The sequence below is a fragment of the Diabrotica virgifera genome, chromosome 7 (assembly GCF_917563875.1).
Source record: "Diabrotica virgifera virgifera chromosome 7, PGI_DIABVI_V3a".
In the NCBI taxonomy this organism is placed as follows: domain Eukaryota; kingdom Metazoa; phylum Arthropoda; class Insecta; order Coleoptera; family Chrysomelidae; genus Diabrotica; species Diabrotica virgifera.
In genome coordinates this window covers 9,643,932-9,665,930 of record NC_065449.1, presented here as the reverse complement: position 1 = coordinate 9,665,930, position 21,999 = coordinate 9,643,932, and the positions used below count along the sequence as shown (strand labels likewise).

Sequence of the window (21,999 nt, the reverse complement as noted above, 5' to 3'; positions counted from 1 at the left end):
GCACAGGACAACATTCGATAGCCTGTCTCCAAATGTCACAATGGCTCATCCGCCCATTCGTTCCCAACCAATATCCAGAGCAGTTGAGACGATAGGCTGCCATCATGGCTTCGTGCTCTACAATGAGATGTAAAGGAGGTAAATCCAGCAGAACCTCAAGAGCTGCTGTGGGAGTGGTCCTCATGGCCCCTGTGATGCCCACGCATGCCAACCGCTGTAGATGAGCCAACTGGACCTTGACTGACCTTGACTAGCCCGGAGCCACCACACGATTGCCGCATACGTCATTATAGGTTTTATGAGGTTGACAAAGTCTTAATTGAGAATATCCAAGTACGTTTTGCTCGATATGCTAGATTTAAATTGCAGATTCTCAATAATTTTAACAATGATGTCCTTCAGCATTTGAATTTGTCACTTCTTGTAACTAGACGAATAAAACTAGAAATGCTTTTTATCTATAAACTAATTAACGGCCTTGTTAACTGTCCTGAATTACTTTCAGAAATCCGAATTAATACAACCAGTTACAACTTACGAAATCCTTCTTTATTGAGTATCACTGTACTAATTATGGTAGAAATGATCCGATGACTAGAGCTCTTAGGCACTTTAACACATATACTGTTGATCCATTTTTTAGTTCAATTTATTCTTTTAGGCAATTGTTAAATTGTGTTGATCATGTTTAGTTTGTTTATGGTGTTACATCATATTTTTAACACGTTTTATATTGTTTTTTATTGTATATGTTAGAATTTAACTATGCCAACTATTTTATAATTAATTGTATTACTTTTTTTAACAATGGTGAAACCGTTAATAAATAAATAAATAAATTATGAAAAATACAAAGTATTGTTTAAAAGACAATACTCCTTTATCCCGCATTCCAAAAAAAATTTGATTAATAGCAAGCTGAAAATTTGTTAATAGCTTAACAGTGTCTAGTCGGACAAACTTTGATGTACAGGAACACTGGAACAGGGGAAGTTTTAATTGTGGAACAGGTTGCAAGTTTCGAACGTCAGAATACAGAAACGTCCCATGTATTTTGTCAAACAGAATTTCCAATAAAATTGATTTGTTACCCTTCCATCCAACTCTCATGCAAAAATTAGACTACTATTTACCACCAATATAATTCCTGTCATTTGACATGTTCTACGCGTCAGACTAGTTAAAATGCCCAACATATTTGTCGGACAAACATTTTTTCATATATTATGGAGGACATTGGAGGACTTATAAATATAATATTAACTTATATAAATATAAACTTCGGAGTTTATACTTCCACTTTGTATTTCGATAATGGCCTCCAAAGTGGAAGTCAAAATGTTAATAAAATATATATTATATCGGTTTTATAGCGTTTAACGCCTTTCCGTTCCTAATCGCCACTCCTTTCTATTGTGGCAGTCTTCCTCTCTTAGATTTCTTTCAGACATCGCCTTGGAGATGCCCTTTATCCATGTAGTTGCTGGTCTTCCTCATTTTCGTTTTTCTGTGGGGGTCCATTCTAACCCTTTTTTGGGGATTCTCCTTTCATCCATTCGTCTTACGTGTCCGTACTATACTAGCTGTTGTCTTTCGATGTCATCTATGATTGTTCTTTCTATTTCCATTTGTTGTCTAATGTCGTCGTTTCTTATGTGTTCTAGTCTAGATCTTCTTGCTGACCTTCTCCAAAAATCCATCTCAATGGCTAGTAATTTATCTTTGTACTTGTTGGTTAATTGCCAGACTTCAGCTCCATAAGTTAACACTGGTTTTAATATTGTGTTGTAAATTCGTTTTTTATTTTCTGTTCTTATATTTTTTGCCACAGTACCGAATTCAGGGCTCCTATCACCTGTTTTCCCTTTACTATCCTTTCCTTAATATTTTCTTCGTTTCGTCCTGTACTAGTTAGTTTTATTCCCAGATATATGTATTCATTGCAGCTTGTAATTGTCTCCTGTTCCAGGTTCAGGTTCTCCGTTTCTTCCCGTCCTACGCATAGATATTGTGTTTTTCTGGTATTCACCTCCAGGCCCCATTTTCTATATTCCTCTATTAGTTTCCTTGCCATATATTCCAGATCTTCCTTGTCCTGTGCAATTACAATTTGGTAATATGTTAATAAAATCATTTTTTAAATTACATTGTGGCATATTTCCCAATTAGAATAGTAAATTACATAAATGCCACAAAGAAATAGCTTCCGAACAATATCTCTTTTCTTGTAAAAACTGTAAATAAAAGCACTATTTTGAAGGTTTATTTAATTAAAAATATCAAACGCACTAATATTAACAAAACAAAATTAATAACAAAACAATTCAATAGCGGGTATGTCCAGTGTCCACCTCTCGCAGAAACGACTGCCCGCAATCTGTTTGGCATCGAACAAATAAGATGTGTTATTCTTGCCTAGGGAATAGCCCGACATTCCTCTACCAGGGTCATAACTGTACCAAATTTTCTGGAGGCCTAGGATGACAGCGAATAGCTATTTTCAATTCATCCCATAAATGCTCAATAGGATTGAGATCTGGGCTGCATGCAGACCATTCTAATCTTATTAATCCAACCTCTATTTAAAATATTTATGTCTATGAGTCAATCAGTGTTTTTATTTACAAAAAATTGTGCAGCTCATACAAGAAAAGAGATATTTGGTTAATTCAAAAAACAAAATCCTAGTGATGCCTCCGAGATAATATGAAAGGACTATCAAACAAAATCAGCTCTTCAATTTTTCCACAGAATTTTTTGAGGTAGGAGGAAATACAACGCTTCCATTCAGCCCTGCATAATGCCATCTAAGCAAACAAATTTTCTTACCAGAAAAATAACAAACGGTATCAGTACATCAAACTATAAACTGCTGGAAGAATCGTAAAAATCTGAGTACAAATAGTAAAGTTATAAATTGTCAAACTTAATCAAAAATTTTTAGTGGCGAAATTTTGTGCCGGTGAGTAGGGATGGCGGTTCTTGACAAAACACCGGTTTTCGATTATACCGGTATTTTTTTACTTACTGTTAAACCTAGCGGTTATAACCGGCCAAAAAACCGGTTATTCCAAAAACCGGTTTTAGGTTTTTTGAATCAATATTCAATAAATACCCTATAGGTTAGTGTTAGAACGTTACATTTATATTGCACTTTAGGTATGTAGTTTGTGATAGTCCACATGTCCATTTTCAATATAAAATCCCTATAGTTTTCGATATGTATTGGAAAAAATAAATTTTCATTTGGTAACTCCAAAGGGCTGTAACTTTTTTTAAGTACAAATTTGTACTAAGGTAAGTTAGGTGCAATCGATCTATTTTTGGTCCCAGAACATGTGATTTAATTTATGACCTACCTTTTTGTTACAACCTTTATAATAAACTAACGCAATGAAAATTTCGGGCCCAATAAAAAATAGTAAAACTTATAAAATCATTCTTAAAATTCTGAACTGGATACACTACTGTCCTAAATGTTATTGCTTTGTTGTATTTTCGAAAAAAAAAATCCTTTTTACACAACAGACACAAAATAATTTTATTTTTTTCATTTTTTTAAGTGATTCCAGATTCCAGAGCAGTGAAATACCTTGTAATATGGCATTATAGTATATTATAATACATGCAATAAACTAATATTTAGATATTATTTACTAATTTATTTCAAATTTATCTTATTGTGTACATGTTTTAATGAAATTAGCGCGATTATTTCATTCATAGGAGATTCTGACCAATAGAAAGCTACAGAAATCTAAATTAAATCGATAATTTTTGATAATTTCCCGTCGTCAAGTATATTACGTTAGGTGCCCTTCGTTGCTACGAAAAAATACATTCAGTGACATTAATGACAATTAATGTTTTAAAAATTATAAAAGTGATGACTTTCAACCGTCAACTTATTATTTATAACAACTGTTTGTTTAATTGTACTTACATAAATAAATTACAATACAATTTTGGGTTTGAACAGTTTTATTCATGAAATAATCGCAACAAATTGCACTCGATCTCTAAAATTAATATAGAATTTTTGCCCTCGTGACACTTTAGACATAATTTCACTCGCCTTCGGCTCGTGAAATTAAAACTGTCAAAGTGTCACTCGAAAAAAATTCAATAATTTTAGAGCTCTTGTGCAATTACTACTGATAATTCGATGAAATAAAATTATTTTGACATAATGTTTAAGAGTCAGATCAGTAGACAATTACAATGGTTTTGAATCGTCGTCATGCAAACCAATATCGTCGTCGTGGTAACCCATTATATTGAAAGTTTGGTTTTGACAACCTTGTCAAAGAATTAATTTGTGTATTTTCACTTCTAAATAAAAATTGATGTAACTCTATTTTTTGTGGCTTTTTTCCAAACGTACGGCCCTAGAAAAAATATTGTTCCTAACTCATGAGGAAAGTGTCTTCCCAGCACTCGACTGCTTGCCCGAACTCGGCTATCGCGTCGTTCTGGTCAACGGCAGTCTCGTGCGTGAAAGTATCACTTTCCGCACTAGTTAGGAAAATAACTATATTCTCATTTGTGTAGGCATAGCATCTATACAATAATTATAATACAACTATGACTGCACAGCTGATTGATACTAATATAATATCTATTTTTAACTAGGATTTCCCAATTGAACAAGCAAGACATGCTAATAATTCTCAAGTTCATCAAAATAGCCAATTCAGCTTATCACATTTCTTAAACATATTTCGGTGAGTGCGAGAGGCATTAACGAAGAATTTAAACAACAATGTTTTCTTATTCCTTATTTTTTTAGAAGTAACTTAACTTGTACGGTTTTTCACCGGTTATTACTTTAAAAAGAAAAAACCGGTTATAACCGGGACAAAAAAACAACCGCTAAAACCGGTTATTGCAAAGTAAAAAAACCGGTTTTAGGTTATAACCGGTAGGTTTTTCCCATCCCTACCGGTGAGTATATATTGTGCTTCCTGAATATTATCTGAAATCAATACATCTTTCCCAAAACATAAATGATTTAACATTTCTCCATAGGTGTTGATCCCAGCTAATCTGCATCCATGCATCTGCATGGAAGCCACAAATATTGAAAGACTGAAGTCAACAATAATATTGCATAAAATATTGAATGGAACCTTTTTATTAAAAATAAATCCCAATAAATACTATTAGGCCTGGATCCCGCGTGGATGTTTATTAATAGCAAGCTGAAAATTTGTTAATAGCTTAACGGTGTCTAGTCAGACAAACTTTGATGTATGAGAACACTAGAACAGATGAAGTTATAATTGTGGAACGTGATTTTAAAATTGTGGAACGTGTCAACCTGACAAGTTTATGATTGTGAAAACTATAGTATTTTTACTACAAAAACGTTATTACGTAGGTCAAAATTTTTGACGTAAGAGAACTGTCAAAACATTTGTGACTGTGACTTTTCATTATTGGCATGTTTATAATAAACATGGCGATAATGAAAAGTCACATTCTAATGTTTTGACAGTTCTCTTACGTCAAAAATTTTGACCTACGTAATAACGTTTTTGTAGTAAAAATACTATAGCAGGTTGTTTTTAAGTTTATTCAATAGCACACTTTATATAATATAGTATTTTTACTACAAAAGCAAGATTACGTATGTCAAAATTTCTGACGTAAAAGCACTGTCAAAATATTAGAATGTGACTTATCATCATGGCCACGTTAATGTCATTACTTGTCAGATATTTTTCTTTGTTTTTGTTTACTATAAAAATAATATCTATAATTCTTTATTCTAATTAATGATGTCAATCGGATTTCATAAATTGCCGAAATATATTAATCATATTCCAAAATATTTGTTAATGTTAACGAAAATAATGATATTCCATAACATCAACTCTAGAATTAAAATTTGTGTAGCACAGCTAAAATACGACACCAACACGGAACTGCCCGATCTTGTATAAGCGTGTAATATACGTGGAATGCAATGGTAACTAAAGTGGTTCTAATCTTCAGGTTCTTTTCAATGTTAAGTAGTTAAGGGAGAATGAAACATCTTACCTCGACGAACACCAAGTTTATTCTAATCTTTTCATTGTATTATTTTTGACAATCGAACTATGTTATTTTTACAAATACACGGGTTGCTTATTCAGCACCCGTGGCTCAAAGATTCGTACACTAAATATTCGTGGCTCAAAGATTCGTTAGTCGATATTACACAATCTTGACCCAGTTCGATATTGGATATTTTCTACCTATTGTAATACTTATGAAAATCTTTATCTCTCTTATTCCAGGACACCATCCTTCCTCTCTTTAAGATTTTTTTTTATTATCTGATTTACGAAATGAAAAAAAATCTTAATTGGTATAAGGATAAATTTTACGGTGTGTTTACTAACAAATATATTTTTTATACTTCGTCAAAATTGTGTCATATTATTATACTGACCTATCCAAATGAAAGTGAAACTATGTACAAGTTTGCTTATTTTAAGGCCGCGTCCCACCATCAAACAATTTGATCAAACTTGACAGTTAGTGACACAAAGTGACAGTTAGTGACGTCACATCCTGAGTGTTCATTGTGGATAATAATGAAAAATTTTAATTTTAAATAAAGTACAAACAAGTTAGACAACACAATACAAAAAATTTGATCAAACTAGACTGATAGTGAGAGCACAGATTTGTAGAATTTCAAAAAAACTGCAATTGTGACGTCACTTTGACGTACTTCCGGAGTTTGCTCAAACTGTTTGATCAAATTATTTGATGGTGAGACGCGGCCTTTACACTTTCACTTCTATACGCCAATAAAACACAAACATTACCTTGAAAAATTAAACCTAAACATAAATACATATACATAATTTACAAACACAAACTTCGATAATGTAAAATATTGTCTATTCTTACATATTTCTGTTCTTATTACTCGCGAAATTCTACACTCAGAAATTATATTTTATACTTTACTTTAACTCAAAGATTTAAAAAGAAATTACAGCTTAAACTCTTAAAATTTAATTTACTCTCTTAATTCTTATTCTGTTACTAGACTTTTATAAGACAATTCTTTTGATGTTCTCAAATTTTTACATATTCTGCTTTTAAAAATTCTCTCTTTTTTCTTCTTCTTCTTCTTCTACTTTTTCTTTTTCTTCTTGTCAGGTACCTACTTCACACTAATAATATTTTTCTTTATTTTCTTTATACTTAGTACTTTCTTCATAGTGTACTATTAAACATAAATCTTCTTCTTATTCATATTTCTTCTTTATATCATTTAGTTCATATTTCATATAATATCTTCCTTCATACATATTCATATCATTTTTCATAATTATATATTTATATATCATTTACTTTAAAAATTCTTCATTTTCTAACCCTTACCTACTTGGTGGGTATTTTCCTGCAACTTTATACCCTTGACTTTGCTTCCGGTCCTTTTGCACGTCCTTAGTCGTGAGAAGGTTAGTTCCAAAAAGACAAAATGGATAGTTGTGCGCTTAAAAAATCTTTTTCTACTTCTCGCATCCCTAAATTCCTGTCTGAACCTAGTGCTCCCCCTTAGTTGAGAATAGGATTACTTCAAAACAAAAACTGGGTATGCTAAAATCTTCTGATCTTCATTTTGTGCCTTTTTCTTGACAAGAGTGTGTTTTTTTTTGGTTTGTCTAGATTGTCTTAAATTAATTATGCTTTTAATATATTTAAAAAAAATCAGTTATCTCAATAATTTATCATAAAACATTAAACATCATATTTGTACTAAAATTCGACCGATATTAAAAAATCGAAATCTAAAAATTTTTAAAACTAAATCAAAACAAAAAGGATTGTTATCGGTATCTAAAAACTTCAGTATTCGTTAATGAAAAAATTCGAAAGAAAGTGGTAATAAAAATAGACTATATTCTGTTAAAAAAATTCACCAGAAATGCTCAGCTACCATCGCTGAATACCTAATACTGGTTCTACCTAATACCTAAGTCTGGTTCTGGGCTAAAAAATTTAAATCCTACTATTAAATCTGTCTCTGGGCTAAAAATATAATTAATCCTAATGTTTCTGTGTCTGGGCCGCGGACCCATAAAATATTTACTTAAAAAGGATTAGGAACGAAAACTTGTAAATATACACTAAATAAATAATATGAGTTGGTGCTATCTACTAAATAATAGTTTTTTCTCACTTATTCGCGCAATTTGTCACTTTATATTATACCGTCACAACACAATAGTCTTATCTCTATTTCTCTAGTTATACCTGTTATAAAGCCTTACATAAATTATATTATTCATTCAAATATTTAAATATATTTCTAATATAAAAACTTAAAGTATATTTATATATAATATGCATATGTCTCAAAATAATGTCTCCTTAGATAGGTACTTCATTATTTTATCAATAACTTTTATGTCATTCAGTATTTCATTTTTTTTTTGTAACATCTTACTAACTTGTCCTTAAATTTTCGTTTTGTCAAAATATTCATAGTTTATTCCGATTGCATCTATGAATGCTGTTTGAATCTTCGTTAGTCACTGTATGGGATAATATTCTTTGTAATTATAAAATCGATTCATTTAAAATCATATCAATTGTCGATCATTTCAGTCTTACATAATTTTTCATAGTTTCTTTGCTATATTTTTTCCTTTCTAGGTTTTATTTCTTTGTCATATCATCGGTAAATAAAAAAATCTCTAAATCTTGCTTCTTAATCCTTGAGTTTATTCGGGAACTCAATATTCCGTCGAAATTATTCTTGTCCATTATGTTGGATTTTCCATTTTGTTCCAACTTCTTAAAAATATTTTCTTTCCTTTTCTTATAAATAATCCAAATAATAATTCTTTCGATTATACTCTCAATAGGTATCTTGTTTTATTATAAAACTGTTTCTACACCTTTTTCTAGTGTATAATAATACAATTCGTAATTTTAAATCGTGTATATATCTTCTGTCAGCAAAATTCCTTATCATAGTATTTCTTTATCCGTGTTTTCACGGTCAAATAACGTCAACATTTGAAAATATGTAAATATAAATATACCTTCGCACAAATAAAAATCTTTAAATGGCATATTTTGCTTGATAGAAAAAAATTGAAAATTAAATCATTATTTTTACGTATCATAGTATCATCAAATAGTTGCATTCTTTCTATTAAAAGAATTGCAAAATAACATTTTATTTTCGTTAACAATAAAACTTAATATCAAGTATCAATGTAGTTGATCAAAAACCATCTAAATCTAAATTATTGAATATATTTATATATGTACTTAGTAAAAACTCGAAAATTTAATTGATGACCTAATTTAATAATAATTATTGCATTCCAAAATAAAAATTATTCTTATGTTAGGCTATATGCAATATATGAGAAATATTAAAGCAATAAATACAATATAGTCAAATTACTCACACATCACGTACTTTTGTCCTTGTCCACCACTGTCCATTTCGTGGATGTGCGTCCTCCTGACGCCGCGTCGGCTGGTTCCATGGTTCCAGAATTCCCAATTTTCGTCCATGTCGACGTGTCTCCAATGTCTAGTCTGGTGGGCATCGCAAATTCCATCTATCATCTAATAATAAAAATGGGGGATAGATACTTTACCCCAATTTTCTTTTTTTCTTCCAGTTTCTCGTCGCTCCCATTGTTTTAGTTTAGATTTACTTAACTTTTTCTAACTTAAGTTTCCCTTATTTTAATTTTTCTTTTATTTTCCATCTTCTTATTTCTTAATTAACTTCTTCTTAAAATTTACACTTAACTAAGTACAATAACTACTTAACAAAGACCTTCTGGACCGCCATGTAATATACGTGGAATGCAATGGTAACTAAAGTGGTTCTAATCTTCAGGTTCTTTTCAATGTTAAGTAGTTAAGGGAGAATGAAACATCTTACCTCGACGAACACCAAGTTTATTCTAATCTTTTCATTGTATTATTTTTGACAATCGAACTATGTTATTTTTACAAATACACGGGTTGCTTATTCAGCACCCGTGGCTCAAAGATTCGTACACTAAATATTTAAATAAACAATCAAGGTAAATGTTAGTCGATATTACACAATCTTGACCCAGTTCGATATTGGATATTTTCTACCTATTGTAATACTTATGAAAATCTTTATCTCTCTTATTCCAGGACAAGCGTCCACATGGTATTTTAATAAAAAAAAAACGTAATCGCGATTACATTGAGAATTTTAGAATTATATTAATTAAATAACCAAAAACATTTATTATTATCAATGATATAAATTGTCTAAAACAGTTATTCAAGTTCAATATTCCAAAAAATAATAATTTAATAGACATTCGTACACTACTCATACATTCAAACGCAAATGGCAGTTCAGTGTGGTTTAGTGTTGCTGGTTGCGGTCAATTATGCTGTGAGCTGTGAAATAATCTATTTTAATGATTATACCTATACGCTGTGAGCTCGTACGTAGAAGGGATATTTACAAATTCTCGAGCGCCAGTAGTGACAAGTCTGTAAACGATTACTGGAAATTTGACATAAATGTCAAAGTGATTAATTTAAAATTAAAATTAAAAACATTAATTATAAAAAGTATTAGTTTGTCAAAGCTGTGTTATATATTTTTACCTTAAATATACAATACGTTTTAAATACTGAATTTAAGTTTTTTTAATGTTCCGTAATATCTAATTATAAATTAATATATTAATCTTACCGCCATCTATACGATAATTGTGAAAGTATCCGAAGTAAGAAATTCATATTTGATCAATAGAACGTCAAAATGATTAGCAAAATCTTAAAAAAATCGATTATAATTTAATTACTTTTTTGCGTTGTAAATATTAAGCGATAACAATTAAATAATAAATTTAAAAATTACCAGTGAAAGTTGATTAGTAATCCGCCAGGAGCGACACCAGCGAAGCTCACAGCGTGGCTGAGCTTCGCTGGTGGCGCTCCTGGCGGATTACTAATTCAACTTTCACCGGTAATTTTTAAATTTATTATTTAATTGTTATCGCTTAATATTTACAACGCAAAAAATTAATTAAATTGTACTCGATTTTTTTAAGATTTTGCTAATCATTGTGACGTTCTATTGATAAAATATGAATTTCTTACTTCGGATACTTTCACAATTATCGTGTAGATGGCGCTAAGATTACCGTTTATTTCAATCAACGATATTACGGAACATTAAAAAAACTTAAATTCAGTATTTAAAACGTAAGTATATTTAAGGTAAAAATATATACCACAGCTTTGACCAACTAATATTTTTTATAATTAATGTTTTTACTTTTAACTTTAAATTAATCACTTTGACATTTATGTCAAATTTCCGGTAAACGTTTACAGACTTGTCACTACTGGCGCTCGCGAATTTGTTAATATCCCCTCTACGTACGAGCTCACAGCGTATACCGCCAAGTAATGAAAACCAATTGACATCATTAATTAGAATAAATAATGATAGATATTATTTTTATAGTAAACAAAAACAAAGAAAAATATCTCTGACAAGTAATGACATAAACGTGGCCATGATGAAAAGTCACATTCTAATGTTTTGACAGTGCTCATACGTCAAAAATTTTGACCTAGGTAATCTTGCTTTTGTAGCAATTATACATTAGCATACAGCTATTGTACAACAATAGCTGTATGAAAAAATATTTGTTCGACAAATGTTGGGCATTTTAATAAGTCCGACAGGTAGACCATGTCGAATGACATGAATTATGTTGGTGGTAAATAGCAGTCTGATTTTTGAATGAGAGTTTAATGAAAGGGTAACAAATCAATTGGAAGCCCTGTTCCACAATTAAAACTTCCCCTGTTACAGTGTTCCCATATATCAAAGTTTGTCCGACTAGACACCGTTATGCCATTAACAAATTTTCAGCTTGCTATAATTAAACTTTTTTTTGGTACGCTGTATCCAGACCTATATATATTTTATATTCAATGTATAATTTAAAAGTTGTTTAGACTGTTTTTTGTTTTAACATTTAACAATATTGGAACTTTTGAAAGTATGTACATCATTTAATTTTTTTTCTAGGACTGATTGATTAAACACATCGCAGATCATGACTGTAACTGGAGCAGAGGCTGCATCCTTGGTATCAGCAATTAGACATAGAAGGTTTTTAACTGATGAAATAGAATCAGCTTTCGCAAATGAAATTAAAATTGAATATCGTGGAAATTACTGGTCTGTCCTGAATTGTGCTGCGTATTATAATAGATTTTCTATTCTCCGCTTATTACTAAAAAACGAGAAATTAATAAACCAGAGGGACCTGGACACTTCCTTACATATAGCTGCAGAGCAAGATCATAGTGGTGTTGTAGAATTATTATTAAAACATGAAGCAAATATTGAATATGAGAATAATGATGGAGAGACGCCATTACTAAGTGCAGTTAAATATGAAAATGAAGATATTGTCGAGATTTTAATAGAAGAGGGAGCATATGTAAATGCACGGGATAATTTTGACAGAACTTCTCTTCATATAGCTTGTGAAGAAGGCTTCTTGCGTATTGTGAAATTGTTATTACATGCAGGTGCAGCTATTAATTGGAGAAATGCATCAGGTTGCACTCCTTTGTTTTGTGCTGCTGATTTAAGTCGGGTGAATGTTGTGAAATTATTAATACAACGAGGGGCAGACGTCAAAATCCCCGATAACTCTAGAAACACAGTGTTACATGTTTGTGTTAAACGTCGCAATAAAGTCCTTATAGAATTATCACTTCAAAATGGAGCTGATGTGAATGGTAGAAATGTAAATGGAATTGATATCTTCCATTTAGCACATGTTGATTACGAAATGTCTGATTTTGCAAAGTTTTTAGTCAGACTTATTTTGTGCTTAAATATCAACACACCTAAACCCGAGCATCACAACAGCGGAGGCTTCTTGGGATTCTGGGATGCATGCAAATCAGAATTAGAGCTAATGGAGACTTGTAAAATAGCTGAGAGCAATATATCTTACAAGCAATTATTCCTTGAAAGTGATAAAAGTAAATTAGCAGTTTATCTCAGCAATGCGGACATTGTTAGTGAACTAGACGCACTAGTTTATAAAAAGAAATTTCCTATATACGAACAGTACTTTACTGAAAACATAATGAAAGGAAAGTCTAGACTCCGCTTGCATTATGAAGCTGATGAAGTTATGAATTATATCAGTCCGTTGTTGCCGATAGTAGTTCGGAGAAAAATATATGACTATTTATCTGATGTTGATTTCAACAATTTAATTAATGCGAAACAGCACAAGTGTGACAAATAATTTTTGTATTGTCAAACTGGAAATAATTGATCTAATAATCTAATAAATTTGTTTTTGTACTTTGTTTTAAATGATTTATTGAATAGCCCTCGTATACACTCACCGGCACAAAATTCCGCCACCCAAAATTTTTGAGCAAGTTTGACAATTTATAACTTTATTATTTGTACTCCGATTTTCAAGATTCTTTCTTCAGTTTATAGGTAGGTACATGTTTTGGTGTCGTTTTTTATTATTTCGGTAACAAACATTTTTCGCTTAGATGGCATTATACGGGGGTCAATGGAAGCGTTGTATTTTCTCTTAACTTTGAAATATTCTGTGGAAAAATTGGAGGGCTGATTTTGTTACATACTCCTTTTGTATTAACCTGGAGATATTCCAAAGATTTTGCTTTTTGAATTATCCAAATATCTCTCTTCTTGTAACAGCTGTACAATTTTTTGTAAATAAAAACACTGATTGACTCATAAACATAAAAAAATATCTTAAATAGAGGTTGGATTCATGATACAATAACCCAAGATATGATATGGAGCGTTCCTAATTTCGTTCAGGTCGCGCATGACGTCACGTTGTGAGTAGACCCTTTAAATTCCGAATGCATTGCCATTATGATTAGGAGATTTTAGCTTTTAATATCAGTTGTGAAACTTTCTAGAAGTGCTGTTTTCTTTAGTATGATCAAATATAATTATTGAGAACATATTCTAATAATAAAAATCAATCAGAAACATGATTTTTTTATTATTAGGTAACATACGTCTAATTATACAGTGTGGAAGGCACTTGTAGAATAAAATGATTTATGTCCTTGTTTCGAAAAATTATAAAAAACGCTGATACTCGTCGATTTTTAAATAAATATCTGCACTTTTTAAACACAAATTTAAATTTACAGGGTGATTCATAAAAGTCAAACAGAGTCCATAAGCTTTATTTTTAATAGATCACCCTGTATATTTTTATGTGCTTAGAAGCTACTTTATAACTTCATCTCAAAAAAAATGTATTATTCAGGTCCATTATGAATAATACAAGGTGAAATTTTGAAAAGGTAAAATTTTTAAATTATTCATAAATTTCGTCAAGACATTAAAGATACAAAACAAAAAAAAAATAAATATTAATTATACTTAGTTTAGAAAATATATGTCTTTATTTAGCTAAAATACCATTATTATATACATACTTTACTATTATTTAAAGTATGATAAATTATTAGATAATTTCAAAATTTTATGTAGGTACCTATTTAATATCTTGACGAAAATTTAACCTATATAATTTTAAAATTTTATATATAAATGTACTTTTTTGTGATGAAGTTATTTAGCAAATTCGAAAAACATAAAAATATACAGGGTGTTCCATTACAATTAAAGATCATGGACTATGATAGACTTGTGTGGATCACCCCGTATATTTTAATTAATGTTTAAAGAGAGCATATCTAAATTTAAAAGTTGACGTATCCTAGCGTTTTTTATCATTTTCTAAAATAAGGGCACAAACAACTTTATTCCATAAGTGGTTTTCATACACTGTAATTTCAAAATTTCACCCTGTATTATTCATAATACACCATACATGATATGGGTCGTTGAAATCAAGCCGTTAAGTAGCTTTTAATAATATAAAAATATATAGGGTGTTGGGTGTTCCATTAAAAATAAAGCTTATGAACTATACCAGGCTTGCGTGAATCACCCTGTTTAAATTTAAATGTAGGTTTAAAAAGCCTACATTTATATATAAAAATGAACGGGTTTCAGCGTTTTTTTAAATTTTTTAAAACAAGGACAGAAATAATTTTATTCCATAAGTGCCTTCCACCCAATATATAATACATGTATTATACACCCTGTATAATACATGTACTGACGACGAAATAAAGGTAACAATAAAATTGTAATGTGTTAAATGATAAAAAAAGATAAAGCTGCGATAGTCATGAAGCCCATCAGTTATATTTTTTTATTACTTAAGTTCTCTTATTCATTAATTATATTTATGATCACACCTCCTAAGGACTATTCAATCTAACTATGAATATATTATATTCATTAACTATGAATATTACTTATTAATATTTTTGATAAAAGTGTAACAAATTATAAGTAAAATTCACCTTAAACACAAAAATAAACAGCGTTTACTATACGACAATACTGAATATAATGCTGATCTACTCACAGAGTGACGTAGCTACGTTGGCCCCGCCTACCTACTCCATGTCATATCTTCTGTTATTGTATCACGGGTTGGATTGATAAGATTAGAATGGCCCGCATGCAGCCCAGATCTCAATAATATTGAGCATTTATGGGATGAATTAAAAATAGCTATTCGCCGTCTGCTAGGCCTCCAGAAACTTTGGTATAGTTCTAGGCCTGGTAGAAGAATAGCGGACTATTCCCCAGGCAAGGATAACACATCTTTATTCGATGCCAAACAGATTGCGAGCAGTCGTTGCTGCTAGAGGTGGACATACCCGCTATTGAATTGTTTTGTTTTGTTGTTAATTTTGTTTTGTGTTGTTAATTTTAGTGCGTTTGATATTTTTAATTAAGTGAACCTTCAAAGCAGTGGTTTTATTTACAGCTTTTAAAAGAAAAGAGATATTCGGATAATTCAAAAACAAAATCTTAGGGATACCTCCAGGATAATACAAAAGGAGTAGATATGTAACAAAATCAGCCCTCCAATTTTTCCACAGAAATTTTTAAAGTTAGGAGAAAGTACAACATAACCGGAATAATAACAAACGATATGAAAACATGTACCTACAAACTGATAAAACAATCTTGAAATTCGGAGTACCTACAAATAATAAAGTTATAAATTTTCAAACTTAATCAAAAATTTTGGGTGGCGGAATTTTGTGCGTCTTTACCCGTGCGTCATCATTTAAAGCATACGAAATAAGTCGGAAATTTACTAAACGCAACGGCACATGGATATTATTCCAATCACGGGTTATAGTATAAAATTTGACGTTATCAAATAGAATATCAAATTTAAGTTTTGCTTTAAAATTTTGGTGCATAATGACAGCTACATTTGAAGTAGCTCAATAAATTATTTTATTATCATTAATTAATAAATAAATAAACAATTTATAAAAAATTCGATAACACATTTTCTTTTTGTTATTTTATTCACTTTGGCGGAACCTTAAACACAAGCATTCAACTGTGTCAACAATGAGGTTAGCTTTGTACGTTGTCAAAATTTATCGTAAAATAACATAAACTTATTACAAAATTTCTAACTCCAATATAAAATTAGTTGTGAAAACAACTGTTTGTATACTATAAAAAACTTCAAAATGCAAAAATTGGACAAAATAACAGCAAAAAATTCAACAAACTGACAGCCACAAAAGTAAACAAACCAAAACGTCAGAAATTGTACTTAAAATATTGTGAAGACATCCCAATCGTCTTTCTTTGTACCTATCTCTTTTCAATGCACTGAGTCTAAATCGTTCATAAAAATAACATGTGCCTTTACTTAATAACAGGCGGCAGCTGGTTTGTCATTAATTTGTAAATAAAAAGTATGTGTTTTATCTCGCCAGGTATTCATGACGCACGGGTAAAGACTCGTGGACTCAACTGTACATATACATATTGTGCTTCCTGAATATTATCATAATGAAAACATAATGAAAGGAAATTCTAGACTGCACTTGCATTATGAAGCTGATGATGTTATGAATCATATCAGTCCGTTGTTGCCAATAGTAGTTCGAAAAAAAAATATGACTATTATATGACTATTTATCTGATGTTGATTTCAACAATTTAATTAATGCGAACCAGCTCAAGTGTGACCAATAATAATTATTGTATTGTCAAACTGGAAATAATTGATCTAATAATCTAATAAATTTGTTTTTGTACTTTGTTTGACATAATTCATTGAATAGCTCTCATTTACATTCACCGGCACAAAATTCCGCCACCCAAAATTTTTGATTAAATGTGACAATTTATAACTTTATTATTTGTACTCCGATTTTCAAGATTCTTTCATCAGTTTATAGGTAGGTACATATTTTGGTGTCGTTTTTTATTATTTCGGTAACAAACATTTTTCGCTTAGATGGCATTATACGGGGGTGAATGGAAGCGTTGTATTTTCTCCTAACTTTGAAATATTCTGTGGGAAAGTTGGAGGGCTGATTTTGTTACATACTCGTTTTGTATTATCCTGGAGATATTCCAAAGATTTTGCTTTTTGAATTATCCAAATATCGCTTTTCTTGTAACAGCTGTACAATTTTTTGTAAATAAAAACACTGAATGACTCATAAACATAAATATCTTAAATAGATGTTGGATTGATAAGATTAGAATGGCTCGCATGCAGCCCAGATCTCAATTCTATTGAGCATTTATGGGATGAATTAAAAATAGCTATTCGCCGTGTGCTACGCCTCCAGAAACGTTGGTACAGTTATAATAGCACTGGTAGAGGAATATCGGGCTATTCCTCAGCCAAGGATAACACAGCTTTATTCGATGCCAAACATATTGCGAGCTGTCGTTGCTGCGAGAGGTGGATATATCCGCTATTGAATTGTTTTGTTATTAATTTTGTTTTGTGTTGTTAATGTTAGTGCGTTTGATATTTTTAATTAAATAAAGCAGTGTTTTTATTTACAGCTTTTAAAAGAAAAGAGATATTCGGATAATTTAAAAAACAAAATCTAGAGATACCTCCAGGATAATACAAAAGGAGTAGATATGTAACAAAATGAGCCCTCCAATTTTCCACAGAATTTTTGAAGTTATACTTCTTTACCGGCGATAGAGGGTGATTTTTTTATATGTTAAAACCTATCAGCCCGGCGCATGCGCATTATAACTTTGTTCTGATTGGATGTTCAAATGACATGTCAAAAATTATCCGATATGGCAGCTGTGGTTTGGAGGTAAAGGTAAACAAATGTATAATATATTAGTTTTATTGTTGTGAGGACAGAAACAAAAAAGTTTATAATATTGTAGTGACTTTTAAATAGTTTTTAAAAGCAACAGGTATACCATATTCCACGAACATACGCCTGTTTTGGATTACTTCGACAACGAATATTTTACTGTGCAAAATAAGAAGAACGAAAGTAAATTGCAAATTACATTGTTGTTTATTGGAATAATTATTAGCGTCATTTACTTTCGTACTTCTTATGTTGCATAGTAAAATATTCGTTGTCGAAGTAATTCAAAACAGGCGTATGTTCGTGGAATGGCCCATACGTAATAATTGTTAATGTATCATGGGTATAAACCTAGGTACCTATTTGATCTGCCAAAATACATAGTATGTAATACTTTTATTTATATAATTTGATTACCATTAAAATTTGTATCAATATTCACCTAATATATTGTTTTTACTCTATGTTTTGATGTATTTTTTCAATTCTAAATCATTTCAATTCAAAATTAAAATAATTTGATCAATTTTCAAAATATCACAAGTTTAATCCGTTTAGTTAGTCGATCTTCGTAAATAATGACACATAGTGTCCGTGGCTAAGCGGAGAAGGCGAATGAATTCCAATACCAACCGCTCTTATCAGCGCTGGTTCGAGTCCCAATAGAAACTTTCTTTTGTTTTTTTTAATACATTTTATGATTGTAAGTATATTTATTATATAATTGTATTTTCAGAAAATACGTATTTAGTTAAAAAAAATTTCGACAATTAATGTTCAGACATCATTTGTGGCTTGTTTAATGTGTTTGTGTGTGTTTTATTCTTTTATTATTTTAATTTTTGGCACTGTTCTAATAAAAATGTTTGAGAAGTAGTAAGTATAAATTAGTTTAATATTTAAACAAAATATAAATAAAAAGTATATTAATTTCGTTTAAATCATATAATAGAAGTATAACTTCTTACGTGCGTACAAAGTACACACACATTCTTTTTTAAAGAAAATACAACGCTTTCATTCACCCCCGTATAATACATCTTAGCAAAAAATTTTTGTTACCGCAATAATAACAAACGACATAAAAAAATGTAAGTACATACCTACAAACTGATGCAAGAATCTTGAAAATCGAAGTACAAATAATAAAGTTATAAATGGTCAAACTTAATAAAAAATTTTGGGTTGCGGAATTTTGTGCCGGTGTGTACATGTATATTGTGCTTCCTGAATATTATCTGAAATCAATACATCTTTCCCAAAACATAAATGATTTAAACATTTCCCCATCGGTGTTGATCTCAGCTGATTTGCATTTCATTAAGGATACCCTAAATGGGAGCCACAAATATTGAAAGATTGAAGTCAACAATAATATTGCATAAAATATTGAATGAAATCTTTTTATTAAAAATAAATCGCAATATCCTTGGATTCAGGGTACCAAAAAAAGTTTATTAACAGCAAGCTGAAAATTTGTTAATAACTTAACGGTGTCTAGTTGGACAAAGTTTGATGTATGAGAACACTGGAACAGAGAAAGTTTTAATTGTGTAACGTGATTTTAATTGTGGAACGCGTCATCCTGACACGTTTATGATTGTGAAAACTAGCAGATTGTTTTTACGTTTATTCAATAGCAAACTTATATAACATATGAAAAAATATTTGTCCGACAAATATCTTGGTCATTTTAATAAGTCCGACAAGGCGACAAGTAGACCTTGTCAAATGACACGAATTATGTTGGTGGTAAATGGCAGTCTGATTTTTACATGAGAATTTAATGAAAGGGTAACAAATCAATTGGAAGTTCTGTCCGACAAAATACAAAATACATTTTCGTAGTCTGTCGTTCGAAACCTGTAACCTGTTCCCCAATTAAAACTTCCCCTGTTCCAGTGTTCCCGTGCATCAAAGTTTGTCCGATTAGACACCGTTATGCTATTAACAAATTTTCAGATTGCTATTAATAAAGTTTTTTTTTGATATGCGGGATCCAGGCCTATATACAGTAGGAAAAATGAAAGAATACCCATGAACGAACATATAAAACACGCTGTATTTTCCTGTCACCGTGTCAGACAAAAATTGGCCAGCGCAAGTACATATAATAATTATTATTACATGTACTTGCACTGGACAATTTTCTTTGTGACACGATGACAGGAAAATACAGCGTGTTTTATATGTTCGTTCATGGGTATTCTTTCATTTTTCCGACTGTATCTTTTATATTCAATGTATAATTTAAAAGTTGTTTAGACTGTGTTAGGGCAGTCAATGAGGGTATTTGGCTCCGAATTCCATCCTACTACATCGATTTACTTGATATTTTCACAGTAAGTAGGCAATAGCTCAAGAAACAAAGTCTACCCCAAAGCCACGGAAGAGGCTAGAGAATTTAATTCTAAGCAAAAACTGTTCCATAATTATTTTTTGAAAACTCAATACTTTTTGAGTTATTCGTGGTTGAAAATTGGCCATTTTCATTTAAAAATGGTACCCTTTCGGACGGATTTTTGCGAATAACTTAAAAACTATGCATTTAACAAAAAAACTATACAAAATATTTTTGTAGCTTATAAAAAAACAAAGATACCTACATTCCTTCGTAAATCTTCTAGTTATAATACAAAAAGAGAAATGGTAGGTGAGAAGAGTTTGTTTTTTGGTGCATGCTCAAATCGGTGTATTCAACTTGCAATAACAGAGAAACGGTTGATTTTAGGTGTATTATAATGGTACTAATAATTTTGGTAGTGTTTGAAAATGCCTTTAAAATGAGCAGTATTAAATGCCGATTATATTCAAACTAAGCGAGATATGCTGCAAAAAATTGACTAATGTATTTTAAGAAGAAATGAGAAGTATATTTAACCCCTCATCCATCAGAATTTAAATACATCGTTTTCCTTCTAAAATACTTTTTATTAGATATAGTGTTATTTCTATGTTCAAAAAGTTGGACTGATTTAAAATTAGGGATTTTTGAAAAAAGTAAGATCAAATTATAGAGGTCATTTTTAAATTTCCTTAAAAATCTTCTTTTTCTCCATGTAACTCGAAAATAATAAGAGATACGAAAAAAAGATATAATACAAAAATGTAGAGTGCTTTAGATAAAAATTTCGTTTTTTATTTTTCATTACTGTATCTGTTATCATTTTAAAGTTACATGGAGAAAAAGGAATACTAAAAAAAATTTAAAAATACTCTTTATAATGTGATCTAATTTTTTTCAAAAACCATTCACTTTAAACTCGTCCAACTTTTTGAACATAGAAATAACACTATAATAAAAGGTATTATAGACGGAAAATGATGCTTTTACTTTCTAGTGGATAGGGGTTAAAATTACTTCTAATTTTTTCTTAAAATACATTAGTTATCAATTTTGTTTGCAAGATGTCTCGCTTAGTTTGAATGTAATTTACCTTTAATGTTGCTCATTTTAAAGGTCTTTTCAAGAACTACAAAAAGTATTGGTAGTATTATACACATAAAATCGACCGTTTCACTATTTCAAGTTGAATACACCAATTTGAGCATGTAGCAAAAAAACAAACTTTTTCACCAACCATATCTCTTTTTGTATTATAACTAGAAGATTTATGAAGGCAAGTGTGTCTTTGTTTTTTTATAACCTACAAAAATGTTTTATACAATCTTTTTAGTTAGATGCATATTTTTTAAGGTATTGAAAAAAAAACCGTTCGGAAAGGTGTTATGTTTCAA

The 21,999-nt window shown here is 30.5% G+C and overlaps 1 protein-coding gene across 1 annotated transcript in view; it reads left to right on the top strand.

The window, feature by feature from the left end:
• LOC114340076 (putative ankyrin repeat protein RF_0381) overlaps positions 1-21,999 on the top strand; it is a 39,841-nt gene that overhangs the window by 10,019 nt on the left and 7,823 nt on the right. The window contains exon 2 of the mRNA XM_050656032.1: positions 12,071-13,311. Within this exon, the coding sequence (XP_050511989.1) occupies positions 12,099-13,311 (1,213 nt within the window). The 5' untranslated portion in view covers positions 12,071-12,098. The remainder of the gene's footprint in view (positions 1-12,070; positions 13,312-21,999) is intronic.